The 19,723-nt window shown below is 31.9% G+C and overlaps 2 protein-coding genes across 5 annotated transcripts in view; one reads left to right on the forward strand and one right to left on the reverse strand.

Moving 5' to 3' along the window:
• Positions 1-399: 399 nt before the first annotated feature.
• Positions 400-4,051, reverse strand: LOC106121903 (ubiquinone biosynthesis protein COQ3, mitochondrial). 4 transcript variants are annotated; one of them, XM_013317734.1, is made up of 7 exons: positions 3,972-4,051; positions 2,852-2,982; positions 2,405-2,587; positions 2,000-2,114; positions 1,559-1,693; positions 964-1,234; positions 400-650 (listed from the first exon to the last, which is right to left on the reverse strand). In XM_013317734.1, exons 2-7 carry the CDS (start codon positions 2,887-2,889, stop codon positions 535-537), a joined length of 858 nt encoding a protein of 285 aa, XP_013173188.1. In that variant the 5' UTR covers positions 2,890-2,982; positions 3,972-4,051; the 3' UTR covers positions 400-534. The 4 variants fall into 4 exon arrangements, with proteins under 4 accessions (XP_013173188.1, XP_013173187.1, XP_013173189.1 ...); XM_013317733.1 differs by lacking the exon at positions 3,972-4,051 and adding an exon at positions 3,212-3,399; XM_013317735.1 differs by lacking the exon at positions 3,972-4,051 and adding an exon at positions 3,286-3,398.
• A 179-nt stretch (positions 4,052-4,230) lies between these two features.
• LOC106122239 (alkaline phosphatase) overlaps positions 4,231-19,723 on the forward strand; it is a 53,264-nt gene continuing 37,771 nt past the window's right edge. The window contains exon 1 of the mRNA XM_013318150.1: positions 4,231-4,427. The gene's annotated coding sequence lies outside the window, so the exon portion shown is untranslated. The remainder of the gene's footprint in view (positions 4,428-19,723) is intronic.

A 19,723-nucleotide genomic window follows, 5' to 3' on the forward strand; every position in this document is an offset into this window, starting at 1 on the left:
AATATAAGACCTATTTTGTATAGTATCTTAATAAATTTATAAATTCGAATGTTTATATGGATGAATGGATGGATATTTGTTTGAAGGTATCTCCGGAACAGCTCAACGGATCTCGCTGAAATGTGGCATAGTTTTAGAACACAGTCTGGAAGCACACATAGGTTACTCATTATTTTTTTTTAATTCGGCGCGGACGGAGTCGCGGTCGACAGCTAGTAATAAATAAAAACTGTAAATTGCTTTATATTTATTTTTGCATATTCAAAATGTAATTAGTCATAAAGCGCAGAAATAAAATAAAAAAACAAAAAAAAAACACATCAAAGTTTCACATTAAATAAAAATATCTTTTACATCAATTCTTCGTTATAAGGATAGACGAGGCAATGAAAGATAAAATAAAATACACTTTAAACTAATTTTATTTATCACTTTGTAGTGTAGTTTTTTAGGTAAGAATTACCATCAACAAATATTTGCATGGAATATAATATATCGTTGTCTGTGGTCATCGTAACAACCTTTTTGTCTTTGTCAATCCAACTTTCTAGCTTGAAGCGCAAACACGAGAAGCTGTGAGGTTGTAAACTCCCATTTATTAGACAATGGTCGATAAATTAAGCCACATGTCGATTCTACATGACAGTTGTCTGTAACAAAATTAAATTTAAAAGTCAATTTCCCCCGCCGAAAAACATACAGTTGAGGACGATTATTTCCTACCCATTATCAACTAACATTTATTGTTGCAAAAAATAACTCAAAAACCTGTATTTTTTAGTTTTCAAGGGCATCAAGTTTCTAAGTAACTAAAGTCAAGTATAGTTCATTCACTTTTGTACATTATTTTAGTTTATGGTAGCAATTAATTAAAATTTTATCATCTAGAATAATGTGGAATCATTTTAATATGTAAATTTATAAAGTTTGCGATACCATAAATGTAAAAATTCTTATACTTACTTCTTTCCAATAAAAATGTCAATTCAGGCACTGTTAAAAATTTCTCATATTGATGAGTACCTTTTGGTATAAGATTGAAGACATATTCAGCTAAAAATATACCAAAGAACTGAGTCACTCTTGATCGGTTTGGTGTTGTGATGAATATCTTTCCTCCGGGCTTGACTGCTTCAATGCAACTCTTCAGAAATAATTCCTGATTGTTCACATGCTCTATCACTTCAGAAGCCACAACTGCATCATAGTAATTTTTACGTTCCTTACAATGGTCCTTGAATAAAAAAAAGATGTTATAAATCTTATAATCTTATTTCTTACTCTTACTATAAATGTAAATGTCTGAAGAACACATAGGTTACTAATTAAGTTTTTTGATTCCACACAGACGGATTTGCGGGCAACAGCTAGTTTCATATAAATGACATAATAAGACATTTAATGCATTCAAGTACAACATTTTATACAAAGAACTAGTCCAGCTTGTTGATACTTTAACTTAATTAATTCATAATACCAGTTTGAATTTACATTATCAAGCAAGAATAATAAACCTATCAAATATAGTATTTATTAAAGGGATAAATAATATTCATACCTCAACACTTGTACAGATGTATGAAGGCAGATTGTTCTCGAGTTTGGGATTCATTTTACTGTGCTCTATGGCCAACTCTATTAAATCTTTACCAGCATCTATACCTGTTACGGTTGCTCCTATTTTCGCCAAAGCCTAAAATATTTAAAAGCATATTACATAAATATAAAGAGAATATCATCCATCAGAGTGTAAGATTTTTGAAAATAACATGGTAAATAGCTAAGTCTGTCCACCCTAATATTGATAGACAGCTTGTGAGCATTATGTTATTGACTTAATTGTCTAACTATAAGCTTCTACTAGCTTCTGCTAACAGTATGATAACATATTGTTACCTGTTTAGATTTTTACGAGCCTTTCGGAGGATGAAACCTCAATTTACAGTTCATTTATTTAATTCTTTATATACCACTATTTATTTGAGGAATTAATATTTACCTCCGAAAGAATCCCTCCACCACAGCCAACATCTAAAATTTTTTTATTACGCAATGGAGCTGCATTTCTTTCCTCTGGTGAACAAGGGACTAGACCATCTCTTATATAAGGTATTCTGAAACAGAATACTATTTGTGGATTGGTGGAATTGATGGAATTGTGAATACAGAATTGGTGGTAAAATGGTATGGTGAAATAAACTTCAACATAGAGAAATATTTAATCATAATAAAATGTGAAAGGAAATGTCAAAATAACCTTTTTATTCTATATTTATATTTGAACATTATCTTAAATTTTACAGAATCAATAAATAATATTAAATTATATTAATTATCCATGGTGAGTTGTGTTGACTTACAAGGTTAATCAAAGGTTATAAAAAGAAAAATAATAAGTTATTACCTCACTAAATTCATGCTGTGCAATGGTTTGATTGGTCCGAGTTCATCCCACCAGGTCTTCATGAGACCTTCATGGTGATTTACATCTTTGCTATCTATGGTTGACTTAGCTTTTCCTTCCGCTTGATTCTGTTGAAATATACTTGAAGTACCAAACAACTGACATTTTTGTATATTGGCCACCCTAAAACACATACAAAATATAGTATCATTATTGAATATTCCTTAAATTTCAATGTTAGAAGTTATTTAAACTATAAAAATCGTTTGGAAAGCCAAACATAGATTTTGAATTTGTTTCATTCAAATGTTTTACACTTTACAAGGACATCTTTAATCATATATTTTCATTCCTATTAAAATTTATCAACAATAATGCAGTTTAAATTTATAGAAAATATGTTTCTCGTAATCTTTAAATGTGCAAATAAGAGGATCTAATACTTACAATCCTGTCCGTAAAACTGTTCTTTGGATTAAGTTCATTTTAAGATAATATATAGAACAAATAACAGATTTGTAAAAACACAAATTGTTAAATTATCTCAACCCTGTGATCCTTAAACTTTGTCACCATCACTGGAACATAATATTTATAACAAAATAAATCAAACAGTTGAGCGCGCAATTCGTGCGATTTACACTAGGTATAAATTTAAACAAAGTTTGAACTGTGGGTAAATAAAAAAGGAAACTCGCAATAAATTATACCGGCTTGTACAGGTTGGTTTTAAGTTCAAGGTTATTTCATTAATGATGTAAATATTATGCATAAAATCATAAAAAAAAGCATATTGTTTATGCTCACGTGTTAAAGGTTACTTTTATTTATTTTCCATTTTACCACATTCCAAAATGTAGTTATAGAACGTAAACACGCACAAAAACAATAAAATTTTAACTTTTCTTTCGTTTAATCGTTCCTTAAGTTCATAATTTCTTTTTTTTACGAATAATACGAAATTTCAAGTATAACAAAAACATAAAGTGTCAATGTCAAAGTGAAAGTTGTTAGGTTGTTAGTTGTTAGCAAAGAGTAAATAAAATATATACAAGATCCAATATAAGCATTCAAAACGTAAACCTGTGCTGTCTTGAATTTGAAGTTTTGCAGCCGCCTCAAGTTTATCGCGTTTTATATTATAATCGACAAGATTTTAAGTCCCTGTTCACATAAGACGCTACAGTCTACCGAACGTGCGATTCCTATGTAAACACTAGCATTAAATGTTTGATATTTCGAGAACACGCTCGCGCCCTCGCTCATTGCTGAGAGCCAACCTGTACAAGCATTGAAAGGAGCTAACCTTCTATTTCGTATACTGTACTTGGGAAGGGAATGTTCGTATTTGTTATGTTAACTTGGTTCTGTTTGAAGAAATAAGGCACTTTGTTAGAACATTCGGGGCTGTGGGGCCATGGCAGTGCTCTCACAAAGATGAGCCTAAGCGATTCCTTTTTCCTTTTACTTTCCTTTTGACTACCGTCTAATGTTTTGAAGTTTGAAAAATAACGCTTTTAAATGAAAAGGATAGATTTCTTAAAAAGTACGTAACTTATGCACTCACGTATATTGATAGTTTTTAATTCACTGCTCCGTTAATACGTTTTGTGGCTTAAAGAAATACAATTCGATTATCCAAAGGTTTTGTTTTTTGTTGGCGTCTACCACTGTTAATACTTATTATAAAAAACCGGTATTGCTGATAATTTACGGTTGTAATCATTAAATGTTGTTATGTTTTTGTGTTTCGTATTTCGCTTCAGGGTAATTATGAAGTTAATTGTAAATAAAACGCTTTTTACCCGCACTGGTGGGTACTTTGGAAAACCCGATTCTGTCAGCGCGCGGGCTTTATAGGGAAGGCAGTTGATCGCTGTTTCCTAGCCGAGGAACTATTTCGAAGAAATTTGATTTTAAATGATCGGTTTGTGATACAACGGCATAACGGATTCGTGCTAATAGGCTCCTCATTCGATACAAGACAGGAATGTATATACAACCGGGACGTGACAACGACATGGTAAGTAGTTTTTATTTAACTGATATATAAACACGGCTAAACACTCACGCTAAACAATCAGTTGAGTATAATGTCTCACGAAAGTTTGAATAATTTAATAGTCTTTATTTGTTTATATTATTTACGCAACTATAATGCGGTAGAGCGCACAGGGTTTCGTCAATACACAGTACATCTCTGTTCTAGTCAAGTACCCTTAGTTTATAAGTTTAGATTGAACTGACTGCCCAAACGAACATTGGTCATTTCCATAACTGGCTGATCAAAAGTTCGGTGACATCGTTTTTTTTCGATGAAATTTGCTGTTTTAACGTAATTAGCCACGACGGCTATTCATAAGTAAGACACGCTGGTATTAAATTAACTTAATTAGTGAAAAAAACTGACAGACTACTGACTAAGCAGTAAACCAGATATTTTGCAATCTCAATTTGAAGGTGAGTTTAAAATAAAATGTTTATGTCAGGAAAATCTTGAATTTAACTTAATTTGTCGCAAATGAAGTAGCATTTTTTTTATTTAAATTCGTAAAAGCGCGGACAATGAAGAACACTAATCGAATTTTAACGACGACAGGCTACGAAAACAAAAGCACTGGCTTTCTTAAGAAGCGGCAAATTTGTAAGTAGGAAAATTTTATGTTATTCCAAATGGTTTTAATTTATTAAAATTTTCCGTGAAAATGAGAAGAAGTGCTTTTTAAACAAACTGTTTTATAAGGATCCTATTTTATTTGTATTATACTACGACTTATAGTTTATATACACATGTTTTAAGTTAAGTATTAATATTATTTTGGTAAAGATTTTTCTTACTTTTTATACATTCGTTTTATTGTTATTGTTTTACCGGTACAGAATAGGTACCGGTAAAAATACTTTGATAATACAATTATACACATTTGTCAGTTTATTTGATATGATCCAGTCTTTTCTATGTTAAAAATTTTACGAAATAACTTATTGACTATCTGTTCTAAATCTAAACGAAAGATACATTGATAATTAATTCGTGAAATCGATTATATGAATATAATTGACACGTTCAGATGAATTATAATAAAAACGATTTGGAATTCTCTAAAAATCTCCTTGACATAATGGATAAAAGTTAATTTGATACGCTGCGCTTTTTATTTGAATTAATTGATTTTTCGACGAGGGCTGGATTGTCGCGGCGCGAACGAATTCCTTGTGATTGAAAATTATTCAATGGGTAAATGGAAATACTTTTAGAAGTTTTTTTTGGAAAGGGCATTGTGATAATTTATATCCATTCCGTTAGGTTTTTATTGAAAAAAAAAACCTAAAAAATGATTAAAGCTGAGTGACCATACTGCCAGAACAGAATTGTGAACTTCTTAAGGAACGTTTCATTAATATAAAAAGCAAAATGATGCCTTGTCCCTTAAGTAATTTACTGAATTGTTTTTCTAATTAAATTTTACTTAATTATAAAATGAATAATGTAATGTAAAACTTAATTAAAAATTCTTCTTGTTTGCCTTTTAAAATGATGGCTCTCCATATTTTTTTTATTTATTTCGGTACTAAGATACGAAACAGTGTTATAATTTTTTTAAATTATTCATACGCTTAAGTAAAATGAAATATAAATAGTGTATTAAATTATTTTCGATAGCTAACTTAAATGTATATCAATTGAGATTCTTTTAAGATTTCTTAAAAGCTTCTAAGTTCAGACAATATTTATTGTTATATTTCGATTAACAAAATATTTTAGAAATATTTTTTTAAATACACTGTTACAAAAATAATAAATTTAAAACAATTGGTATATAAATATATGTATAATATGTATTTTGATTATATAATTTATACCGAAATAATAATAAAAATAATAAATTAAATTTACTGAAAAGTTAGACGTCACCCTTAAATTTAGGCTCCGAGGCCGTCGGTTCGGACGTATAGCGAGCTGATGATGAGACGTTAGACCACGGAAATTAAGTTTATTTTTCGGTAGATAAGATGTTATAGTTAAATTCCACTTTAAAGTTTAAAATAAGTTAAATTAACAAGGTGCTTGAATGGCTTTTATGAAGAAATTTATTAACCAACTACAAAGGCATTCACTACCAAAGCTATAAACAACAAACTCTTAAGGTTCCTTGTTTAATTCTCTATGCGGTGGAATTTCGTTAGCTACTTGGAAAGATATTACCGGCAACGATTTTATAAATCTTTAACTAGTAAAAGATTGTTGAGCTAATAATTTTTTTTTTTAATTTTGAGTTTGTGTTATAATAACTCAGAGGTGTTTAGACCAGTAAGAATTGATTAACTTCACACACATTTTTGAATTTGCTCTAAGATATGAATGAAATTATTCTAAGATATTTACCACGATGTTTTTTTAATAAAATGATGCTGGTTAAATGTTTCTCAATTTTGATAACAAAAAACAATAGTATATATAGGATCTGCATCGGTGCGTTCGACCGGAGATACCGGAGCCCTGTCAGTGGCACTAGAGGAGGGATATTGAGGAGGTTTTTGTGGTTAAAACCTCAACCTTCCCTTAACGAGTGGGAACAAATATATATTGTACAAAGATATTGTTAAGACTCCTCCACCCCCTGCCACAAAAAAGGTACCCAGTTTCTGTTAGATTACAAGTCCACTCTGTCAAAGCAGCAAAATTTTTATAATTTTAAATACATGCGATAGAAATTTTCAAGTGTGTCATAGAAATCTCCGACACTAAGTTTTTACAAATTATATACTGCAGTCTCAAAGTAAACACGTTAACTTTTATTGAGGGTGTACAAAACACTGGCGAAATGCTAAAACTAAAGACAAAGCGTATAAAGTTTTAGCTAACTATTTGTGTTTCTGTTGACATTGTTACTTTAACTTTGTCCGTGACGATGTACAAGTTTCAAAGTGTATTATGCAAAAAAACATTAGTTTTATCAGTAGTAATATAATGAAGAGTATTTTTTTAATAGAATAAAACGAACTCCAAAAACATTTAAACAATAACTGTATTACCTCAAAAAATATAGCTAGACATTGTTGTTAAGCACGTGTTTTAACCTTTTCAACACCGGTGTAGGATATTATGGACGACACAATTTGACGTTTCACCATAAATATGTATCACACTACCTTCGGTGTAAGTACTTTAGTGGTCTGGACGATTTATTGGTCTAGATCTTACAAACCTACACAATCGAAAAACATAATTGTCCCGAGTTAGTATGTTTGTAAAGGAAATCAATTCAACAAATCAAGAAAACAGCAAATATTTTCTCGCCAACGGTACTGAAAACAGTATTATCGTATCATTACCAATGAAAAATAATAAAGAAATACCAACTTTAAATCAAATACTTTTATAGAAGGTTTTGATTTTTAATTTATATTACAAATTTTTAATTTAATTTCATAATATTTGTGTAGAAATTAGAGCAAGAAAATGTAAACAGTACTTCCATGAAAATGAATTACACCAATTCAATTTAGCGCTGGTGAAAATTGTACGAGAGCGGCATCGTCTTAATAGACCAAATATAATTTTAGTACACACTGTCTAACTCCAATTTGAAATCTAATTTAGAAGTGTCTATTTATAGGATTAACAAAAGCCTACTGGTTATTTTTATTTAAGTACAAGATGTAAAACATATACGTTAATTTATCTTTAGTATAAAGTATCACATTTAAGTTTTATGTTCATACTAACTGTTGCTCGCGACTGCGTATGCGCGGGAAAGAAAATAGTAGCCAATTCTCAAATGTACTGAATATGTATATAAAATTTCATAAAAATCGGTCAAGCCATTTCTGAGGAGTATGGTGGAACATAGTGACAGGAGAATTTTCGCGATGTTTGTAACAATATCTGACGAAGATTTTCACAACTTTAATTTCCCCTAAGAGCTATTTTATAGTGAAATGAAAAATGCGCACAACTTTCGCAAACTTTACAGAGGATATAAAATTATGCGCACTCAAGTATGAGTAAAGTATTACAATTTAAATTTTTAACCCGGTTTAAAAAAAATCTTACGCTTGAGAGATTAATATTCTTTATGATATTTTAAGTAAAACATGATTGAACGTTATCTGTATTTATTTGTTAAATTAAAAAAAGCAGTAACAAAAAGAAAATGTAGGTTTTAAACAGAATTTAGGTCACGGAATTGTTTTTCTGTTTCGAATAATCACAAAAACTATTTACTGGTTTTATTTTTTTCTGTTTAAAAATAACTATGTATACGAGTTATTTTATACTGCAACGAGTATAGGCAACGCAATTGCGGATGGTAGCGATCGTTTTGTCATTTCGGCGAATTTAAGTGATCGCTTGATCGTTTGCCACGATTTTCGCAACTATCTATCAGCTGACGGAATTGCTAGTTCAACATATGATTGACACGGGTCGTTGTATTGTTTTAGAATAGTCTTCCTTGCAGACTAGTTAGGTATTGTGACGGTATGTATATAATATTCTGTTCAGACGTTTTCTACTTTAGAACAATGGGCAGGTGTAAAAGGGTTCGTTTCTGATGTCGGTCGCCGCGGGCTACTGTGCTACTTAGCCATTGTTGTGAGTCATCGTGTTGTATGAGCGCTTAAGCCTGTTGCGAGAGTTAAAAAGAAGTTTCTGTAAACTAAAAGCATTCAAAGTTTTAAATTTTATAACTTTACTGATATTAAAATATATGTTTTTAATTTCACTACCCAAGTTTTAATTTTTAAATCGACAGTACATCCGTCTAGCCAATATACTGGTTTTCTTAGATTGCCAATTTACTCTAAGTACAAAATGAAAAGTTTCCTATGTCCTACTGGTTCAAAGCGCACTCTAACCTCCCCAACAATTTTCAGCCAATTCAGTTAGGTTCAGTCGCCCTTGAGTTATAAATAGTGTAATTAACACGACTTTCTTTAATATTAATAAACCAGCAGTTGCCTGGGATTTAGTCTTTATGACATTAAAAAACAATCACTTATCTATGAGTTCTTTACGGCTATATTTTATATCCAAGGCAAATTTCAACGAGATCCATTTAACCGTTATCGAGATACCTTCTAAGAAACATCGATCCATCTATCCATAGGCATCTTCGTAACAGTTAAATGGATATTTATACTATCTACTGTTATTTTATTTTTACTATTTATATATTTATACTATTAGTAAAATATAGATTAACACGATTTAAAATGTGGTTTGGAGTCCAATTCCTGAGTAGCATTAGCGACTTTTCATGCAAACATTACTGTTTTTCCTCTCAATTCTCCTTGAAAAATATGTGATAACAATATATTTTTACGGGAATTTTGACAGTAAGAACTAACGGTAATAGGGCGATGTAACTTCTCTTACGGAATAGTAAATAACCTCTGTTTGCAATTCTTTAAAAACACATGCACTGTATAGTGTTTCCAGTTCTAGGCAATCTTCAGATGACCTTCAAAGAACACTGTTTCGAGAATATAGTTGTTTGCAATCCATTTATTTTATTTAATTTCTTTAGGTTGTATTATAATTTACGTTAACCTATAAGGTTGCACAACATGGTATATATATCAAAGTGTCGGGGGGCTACATCTACGGCAAAAACGAGGACAAATGAAAACAGACTTATGCAAGTGGGTCACCGCGAATGTAGAGGGGAACTTAGTAGCTGAAACAGCTATAATTCTTAGGGTCCGTGAGTTTTTCTCGTCCGGATTAAATACACGTAGCACTTAATGGAATCTAAGTCAAGTGTTTTAAAAATATGTCTTTAAAAGTCAATGTTATGTTTGTTCTCTACGTATTTATACTTTTGATTTTAGGATATTCTTAGGACGGGTTTGAAAGTATTATTGAAATTCCTAAATGTGAGAAACTAGACTAAGGATCGTACTGCTCATTTGCTTTTTAGGTACTGTTTAGATCACTGTTGTTGGAGTGCTACAGTAGGCTTGAAGCAAACGTGACAAATAACTGTCGTATTTACCCTTTTGTTGACGGTATTTCGTGGGCTATGTGCTTTGTTGTCCATCGTTTGCTTTGTCGTTTGTAATTAGTGCCAGGAGGGTTCGTGGAATATATTTTCCGCGTAGAATTTTCCCTCCGGTTTTGTAAAACTATGCTCTACCATGAAATGTTGATTTTCATCGGAGCGAGCGAAAGGCCTATACCATCCCACAACCTTTACAGTTTTGGAGTTCACTTTAGTAAATAACTATTTCTCTTTTATATTTAAGCTTTGGCACTGTTATTTAAATTTATTTCTAGATTTGTTATCTAAAAAACATACAGACGAATTGATAACCTCCTCCTTTTTTAAGTCGGGTAAAAAAATTAGAAGATTTTAGCGTTTACCTCACGCTATCTGTTAGAAAATTATAAAACCAATTGTTCAAGAGCGTCGGTGGCTCAGGGGTTAAATTACTTAACTTGTAATCTGCAGGTATAGGGTTGGAATCCCGCCATGTATCAACGTGTTTTTCGATCTACATATGTAAATTTATCCGACGTTCTTACGATGAAAGAATCTTGATGGAACCTGCATATGACTACGAAGAAATTCAATGATATGTGTGAAGTCAACCAACCCGCACTGGACCCGCTTGGTTGACTATGGTCTAGTCACCCCTAACTTAGGGTAGGTTCCGAGCCCCTCGGGTGGGACGTATGGTATAGTGAGTTAGTGATGGATGGACATAACATTTTTCTTATATTTAGCATATTATCGTTAAAGTTTCTTCAAAATTCAAAAAAACATTTCTTTTTAAGAAATAAAAGTAATATAAAATAATATAATGAAGATGAAAATGTTATTCATTAAAAAAAGTAATGTACTTTTTCTGGTGAACACAACAATACCATGTTTATAAAAAATTTAAATACACAACAGAATTTTATTTCATAATAAACTTTCAGAGTTATTTTCATTATGAAATTTTGTGGTTTGCCTTTAATCTCTTAATAATGACCTAATAAAAATTGAGTATTATGGGGTAAACATCTAAAAGGTATTTTATATCAGGTGCTAATTGTTATAAGGCTACGTAAAAAATAATGAGGCCCTCATTATCTTTTATGCTTTTTAATGTTGTTTGGCTCATAATCTACGTATTTAAAATAACGTCTTACAGTTTTGCGGAACCTTATCATTCTAAATTCACTAAAACTAAGGCTACCCGTATGATATTTGTGTATGTGGGTTTATATGTAAGTTTTATTCTGACGGCTTACCGTAGATTTTTTGTGCCCGAGATATCCGTTTAACACATATTGTTATCTTTGTTTTGTCAAAGATAATGACAAGGATGGAGATATGTTTTATACAGGAATGTTGCTCATTCGATTCGTAATATTCATTGGAGTATTGTAGGTTCTATAACTACTTATTCGGTTTAATTTTTTTTAATTTACAACCAGTTGTATTACGTAACATCGTTGTTTATATCTCTGCCAAGACAACCATTCGAAACAGACGTTTTATAGCAATGATTTGTTTGCGTTCTTCATTCTAAAAAACTCGATAACAAAGCTTCATTGTATTCGACGCACAATCGACACTTACTGCAAATTACTTTTTTTTTTAAAATCATACTATGATTTAATGTTATACTTTTTAAAATTTACTGAGAATATGAACCTCTAGACGAAACAATAAAATTGATAACGAAGACGGGTTATTATTATTATTAAAAAAAAACTGGGATTTTGGGCTCAGAAACTCTCGGTTAGTATTGCTAGCGCTGGCTTCATTGTCATTGGAATTAATTCATTATACAGTCGAGGACGTTTATTTCCTATCCAGTAAAAGTGGTTTGTCGCTCAAAATTACAAATAGATCGAAAACATGTCATAGCTGAGAAAATATACGTACGTACCGCGCGTGTTCTCGTATTGTGAATGTCGTTGATACTACATGGGAAGGAAATTTAATTCTATGACTATGGACATAAACAATACCTCAGATTTTAACAAGTAACTTTTTTAACAAACCTAATAGTGATTAAAGAGGCCATTGAAAACATCGGGTACTCGTAATTGAACGTGTTAATCTGTGTATATTTATTTGTACTGCGAATTGAAAAAAATGTCTGTTAATATTAAAATGTAAAGATTGCTGAGAAAAAAGTTGCAATCACGTTCATACGTAATAGGGATATTGGCATGTGATTTGCGACCTGATTCAAACGACCATTAACGTAGATCAATGTTAGTCGTACGTATAATTTTAAGGTTCAATAAATATCTATAACAATCGAGAAATAGTGTATTTGCTGAAAGTACTAAAGCTACATACATAAAAAAACTTACATTCATATGAAAAACACTTCCGTCCCGAGTCAGTTGGGTAAAAAGATAGGCCAATAGGCATTCTGTACTAGTTAACCTAGAAATAAATCACACCGTACACATACTAATAAGCTTCGGCGTTTGACGAATGAAACATACAACTAGAGTCTGCCGCGTGTACAGATTAAAAAATGCAGTTAATTAAAAAAAAACTGATTGCATAGTGAATGTGCTTTATATTTTACGTGTCTAAATTAAATTGAGTTTATCTAGTTAGAGTAGAAATCAGTTATCTTTTATCTCTATCTAATATATTAATAAATTAGAGAGTGTGTATGTAACATACGTACTACGTTTAATAAACATTTTGACATTATATAAGTCTTAAGGAGTCAAAAGTCTCGAAGCGTCACAAGGATTCTCCAATTTTTTACATACACATATTAATAATTTTTTTATCTTAACGATCCTAAGAAATATCAATTCAGTAGCATAAAAATTCCTGTGAGGTAAAACTATTATTAAAATCGTTTGAGTAAATGCAATTTCTTTGTAACAGAAAAAATAAAAGATATCTCGCCGTAACAAATATCGCAGAATCATAATAAAAGTTTTAGACTAAGCCAGTAGTATGTGACTGTTCATTAAGCTAACATTAACTTTGACTTTCCGCGTAATGAGGGGAGGATTTCAGGAGCCCCAATGACATGGGTACTAATGACTTAACTTACTTTTTGTACTTAACAGGTGCTACATTTCTCTTTCGAATCACATCTATCATGTAAAGTAGGTATAAGTTATTGTTAAGTATATAAAATATTACATTACTAACCGTGGGTTTTTAAGTTCAAAATCTGTGTTGCAAAACCTAAAGTGAGGGATAACGATATGCTTTATACAGAGATTTTGTTGTCAGACCCACGGTAAGACATAGCATTTTAAAAAGGTAATTCACTAACAAAAGTACAATTATCGTACTTTTGTCTATCTTGCCTTGATTTAATAAAGTAGTATTTTATTTTACTTAATCATGAGTTTGGATTTGAATTCCAATCTGCAGGTCCTGGGTTCGAATCCTGCCATGTACCAATGTGTCTTTCGATTTCCGATTTACATATGTACATTTATCCGACGTTCTTACGGTGAAGGAAATCATCGTGATGCAACCTGTACATGTCTGAGAAGAAATTCAAAGATATGTGTGAAGTCAACCAACCCGCACTTGGCCAGCGTGGTTGACTATGGCCTAATCAACCTTAACTTAGGGTAGGCTGAAGACTTCTACAGATCGGAGTTATAAAGAACAACCTATATCCTGTAATATTACTGCGCTATTTTAATCGACTGTATCCTAAACGCCTTTAATAAGTTCTTCTCTAAAATGTTGTAAAGGTCACTGGTTAACTTTGTTATATTTAAAATAATTACGAGTGCTTGTGAAATTAAAAAAAAACAACTCAGGCTAACGTAAACGTGTAATTGTGCGTTTAATTGTTAAAATACTATCATAATTCATGTTGAAACTCGGCATGTTCCGCATCGGCTTTGTGTTTAATATCACATTACCACGCGTGGATTACTTGATTATATATGTTTTATGCCATTATATTGCAACCATTTTGGTCATAATTACGCGACTAAGTGAGCGTTGTTTTTTCAACAGCCATTCTCTGGTGGATATTTTATTTTATTCAAAAAAAAAGACTGAAAATAATATAATAAAGAAAACTGATTGTTATATAAGGGCCACCTGATTTGTTTTCTACAATGGGACTACATTTTTTCGTGAGGTTTTTTTCATGAGGATTTTCGGATGGGGTGGGTTTCCTAATCGTTTCTAACTGAAAATATAAAAATATTTATTTTCCTACTCATTTTTATGCTATAATATTAAAGGATCAGTAAGAATTAAATAAAAGAACGTTTTTATTTATTTTTAAATAACTTTAAGAATAGTTAATTAATTATATGTTATCAGTTAAGCATGAACTGCTAGGAACAGCAGAACGTAATTTGCTTAGTAAGAAATCAACAGACGATCAAACGAGAAAGTATTTATGATATTTATTTTACGGAAGAAAATATCTCCTTATACAATTACGGGGAAAAGGTGGGTTGTGTTGTTCAGTTGATAAAAACATATTTGTATTCTATCTACAGTGAATAAAAATTTTAACTTAAAATGAGTAGATTATATCGCAAGTTTTTTGTTATGTAGGGTTTTGATAAATCATCTAAATATGGCAAAATTTTAGATAACGACAATTATAAAAAGGTGTGGTGCTGCGTTGGCGTAGTTATTTCATTTTATTTTTTTTTCACATACAAAACATATAGTATGCTTATTTTGCTATATCCCTATCATTTGATGCCCCAAACATCGAATAATTTAATAATTGTAATAGCGTAATGGTCACGAGCGTAATATATGGAATTAGATATTCGTCTGTTTAATCGGCTTTGGATCAAAATGAAGGCTAGGTTTTACATTGCAACAGCGCCTCTCACCGGGCCAGATAACTTTGTCGCACTACATCGCAGTATACAAACTATTAGTGTCAAACATAGTCTGGTTATTGTTTGGCTCGATGCCAACACTTTAGCAGTTGGTCTATGGCGTAGTTCTTGTAACCTAAGCCTTATTGTCTAAGTGGTAGTTAGGGGATATAACAGTAGTATTACATAAAACATAATATATTTAATTAATATTTTATTTGTTTCTAACCAAAACATAGTACACGTGGACTCCAAGATTTATCAAAGGCCTTGTAAAAATAAGGTTTCTATACTTCGTGAAGTTTGTTGTTTTTTCGGGATCAAAGGTAGTTTTTACCCAAACTCGGATTATCTCTAAGACACGGGTCAGATTGTCGAAATGTTTTACTACTGCATTTTTATTTGTAGAAAACAAATATGTTTAACAAAGTTTACAATTGACTGTTAGGACACGTTATGAAAACCAGGCGACTATTTCCTTTGGTTGTGTACGACTGATATAAGGATAAAGAATTTAATTTTTTTTTTTTTTTTACTATTCAAATGAATATTGTCTAATTTTGTTGTGTATGAAGCTACACACTAACGGTTTTAACTGTACAATTCCACTAAACTGAACAGTTGAACTGTGCAGTTAAAACATACGTGTATAACCTAAATTGTAACTACCAGTTTTACTACACGGTTCTCAGCTTTGTCAACACAAGTACGATATTTCTGAACAGTTAATCTGTTGAATTAAAACTGAAGTTGTGAACTTTTATAAAGGACACCAGCACAGGAACGTGTTTACTTAACTTTGACAATGTGTTGTTACAATACTCTGTAATTTTAGGTTAAGTCCTTAAGGCGTACTAACATATATTCGCATCTAAAATATTACAATTGTTATTGTTTTATCTATTGGACACTGTCCAAGGAGTTTCAATACTTTAAGTCAGGCCACATAGAAAAGAAGAAATAATTTATTCATTTAAATTTGTAAAAATTTTATTCGTTTGTCTTTTTCTGTTCATATTCAACAATACACGTTTATTTTCGAAAAGAGTGAATTTTATTTTATCTTTCTAACATTTGGTCCGATTCGAGCCGTATAATTTATAACAAAAATGGAAAATGAACCATTAATAGTATTACAAGTCGAACTGAAGCAAAATATTTCAAAAGCACAAATTAATTTTAAGAAGTCGCCCCGGGATAGAATAACAAGAACTTATGTGGAAGCAAGATTGAATACATTAGAGTTATACTGGAGTAAGTTTACAAACAACCATGATCAAATTATAACTAAGATAGATAAGAACAATAGATCGCAAATTGAGTATTTCGAGGAAGATGTCTATAGTAATGTAGAAGAGAATTATTATATTTACAAAGGTGAGTTGAACACAGCTTTACAAAAATTGAATCCAATGCCATCCATATCTAGAGAAGAATGCAACTTTAAGCAAGAAGACGATGTTAAGTGCTATAGTAGAGATGTTAAATTACCACGTATTACTATACCAACTTTTTCCGGAAATTATACCGAATGGCAATCTTTTTATGATTTATTTACATCATTGATTCATAACAATGGACACTTAGATGAAGTGCAGAAGCTTCACTATCTGAAAAGTAGCTTGTCAGGAGATGCAGAAACATTGCTTAAAGGAGTGCCGGTGACTGGAGACAATTATGGAGAAGCATGGAATATCTTAAAAAAAAGATATGACAACAAGCGGTATGTTACAAATTACATTTTTAAGAAATTTTTTGGACAAAGGAATATTACTCAGGAATCAGCTTTTAATATCAAACAACTATTAGACACCTCCGTCGAATGCATCAATGCTTTGAAACATATTGGTTTGCCTACAGAATATTGGGACGCTATTTTAATTTATATTATTATTTCAAAATTAGATGAAAATAGCCTAAAGCAGTGGGAAGAGACAATTAGTGCAGATAGTACAGATGAGATACCAAAATTACAGAAACTAACAACTTTTCTCGAAACTAGGTTTAGGACATTGGAAATTATTGACAGTAGTAACTACAAGTCAAAACTAATGAGACCGAAAACATTTCACGCTAGTGTCGAGCACCAATGTTCGTTCTGCAAAGGAAATCATTATATATACAACTGTAAGGAATTTGTGAAACTGTCCATCGAGAAGAGGTATGACTTTGTACAAAACAACAATTTATGTTTTAATTGTCTTATTCCTAACCATCCCGTTATCAAATGTAAACAGCTAACGTCTTGTAAAATATGTAATAAAAGGCATCATTCACTTTTACATCCGGAAAGAAAGAGTATTGCAAATATGAACAGCGCAGAATCAGAACAAAAGGACCCGAAGGAGAAGGATTCAGTAGTAGCGGCACACTTCTCTGGAAGAAAACAACCTGGTCAAGGTGTATTGTTACCAACAGCTCTAATCGATGTTATTTCAGATAAAAATAATTTACACGTCGTACGGGCTCTACTTGATCAGGGATCACAAGCCTCGTTTATCACTGAGAAGATAGTTCAAACACTTGGTTTGAAGAAAACAAAATGTCAAAACGAGGTCGTTGGCGTAGGTGAAGGCAGCAACAAACTGTACTTAAAAAATACAGTTACTTTTAAGTTGAGATCAAGGTATGACACAACCTTCAACCTAATTGTCCATGCGTTTGTTTTAAGATCCATAACAACCCTTTTACCAAACTGCGGTATAAAAGGGTCCACCTGTACTTTGATAAAGGATTTACCGTTAGCAGATGCAACGTTCAATACTCCTGGTAGAGTTGATCTATTATTGGGTGCCGATGTATACAGTAAGATTCTAGACAATGGAGTAGTAAAAGGTACAGATGGTGTTTTAGCACAGTTCACTCGTTTAGGATGGATCCTGTCGGGTGAAGTCACGGATAAAAAACAAAACGGACAAAGAGAAGTTATTAGTATGCACATAAAAACATTAGATAATGATTTACTAAAGAAGTTTTGGGAGATCGAAGCAGACTTAGGTAGTAGTAAGAAAATATTAACAAAAGAAGAAGAAATATGTGAGGAAATATATAAAACTACGACTAAAAGAGACGAGAATGGAAGATATATCGTCAACCTTCCGTTAAAACAATCTCCTGAAAAAACAATAATACAATGCGGTAACACAAAGGATCAAGCCATAAGAAGATTTACACATCTGGAAAATAAATTTAAAAGAAATCATTCTCTAAAGGAAGAATATCAAAAGGTGATTAAGGAGTATTTAGATTTAGGCCACATGATTAAGGTAGATGAAGAAGCACAATGTTTGTATTTACCACATCACGCAATTGTTCGAGAGGACAGAGATACCACTAAGGTTCGAGTTGTATACGATGCCTCAGCGAAAGGTAGTAACGGTTATTCTCTCAATGATTGTATGCTAATTGGACCTACACTTCAACCCGATCTGCGCACTTTATTAATTAAATGGAGATCATACAAAATATGTATTGTAGGAGATATTGTTAAGATGTATAGACAAATTAAAATCACTGAAGAACACTCAAGTCTACAATGCATCGTGTGGCGCGACGAACAGGAACAACCTTTGCAACACTACAAATTAGTTACAGTAACATTTGGCACCGCGGCCGCGCCTTTTCTTGCAGTTCGTACACTTATTCAGTTAGCTGAGGATGAAAAACATAAATATCATAATGCATCTAATATCTTAAAGAATTCCTTTTATATGGACGATCTAATGACAGGAGCAGACACGGTGGAGCAAGCGTATAAGAATTATGAAGAGATAAATAATTTACTATTGGATGGATGTTTTGAGATGCAAAAATGGTCCAGCAATTCAAGTGAGTTATTAAGTCAGATGAAAAATAAGTCTAATTGTGAGATAGAAAAGTTGACTTTCAAAATGGATCCTATATTCAAGATTCTAGGTTTGACTTGGAATAGGCAAGATGACAGCTTTCATATTACAGTCCACTTACCAGAGTTATCCTATTCGATTACTAAAAGATACATCTTATCAGACATTTCCCGTTTATTTGATCCATTCGGATGGTTATCACCTGTTGTCGTAACGGCAAAGGTTTTTATACAGAAGTTGTGGCTTTGTAGAAGAGATTGGGACGAGGAACTGCCACTTGATTTAATTAATCAATGGACTACATATAGAGAAGATTTGAGTAATTTGCAAACTATTACATTACCAAGATGGTTCAAATTACATTCAAAGAATAAGCTGGTGGAGATACATGGATTTGCAGATGCTTCGACAACAGCGTATGCGGCAGTTGCGTGCCTGAGAGTTATTACAGAAGAAAATGAAGTATGTGTTAATTTAATAGCTGCAAAAACTAAGATAGCTCCATTAAAACAAATATCCGTTCCGAGATTGGAATTATGCGCTGCTGTAATACTAACGCGCTTACTGAATGAAGTAAGAAATATATTGAATATTCCTAAAGAAAATGTTTTCGCCTGGACTGACTCAATGGTAGTTCTGTCTTGGCTGCAGTCACCGCCAAGCAGATGGAAAACATTT

The sequence above is a fragment of the Papilio xuthus genome, unplaced genomic scaffold, assembly GCF_000836235.2.
Source record: "Papilio xuthus unplaced genomic scaffold, Pxut_1.1 DF826933.1, whole genome shotgun sequence".
Taxonomy (NCBI): Eukaryota; Metazoa; Arthropoda; class Insecta; order Lepidoptera; family Papilionidae; genus Papilio; species Papilio xuthus.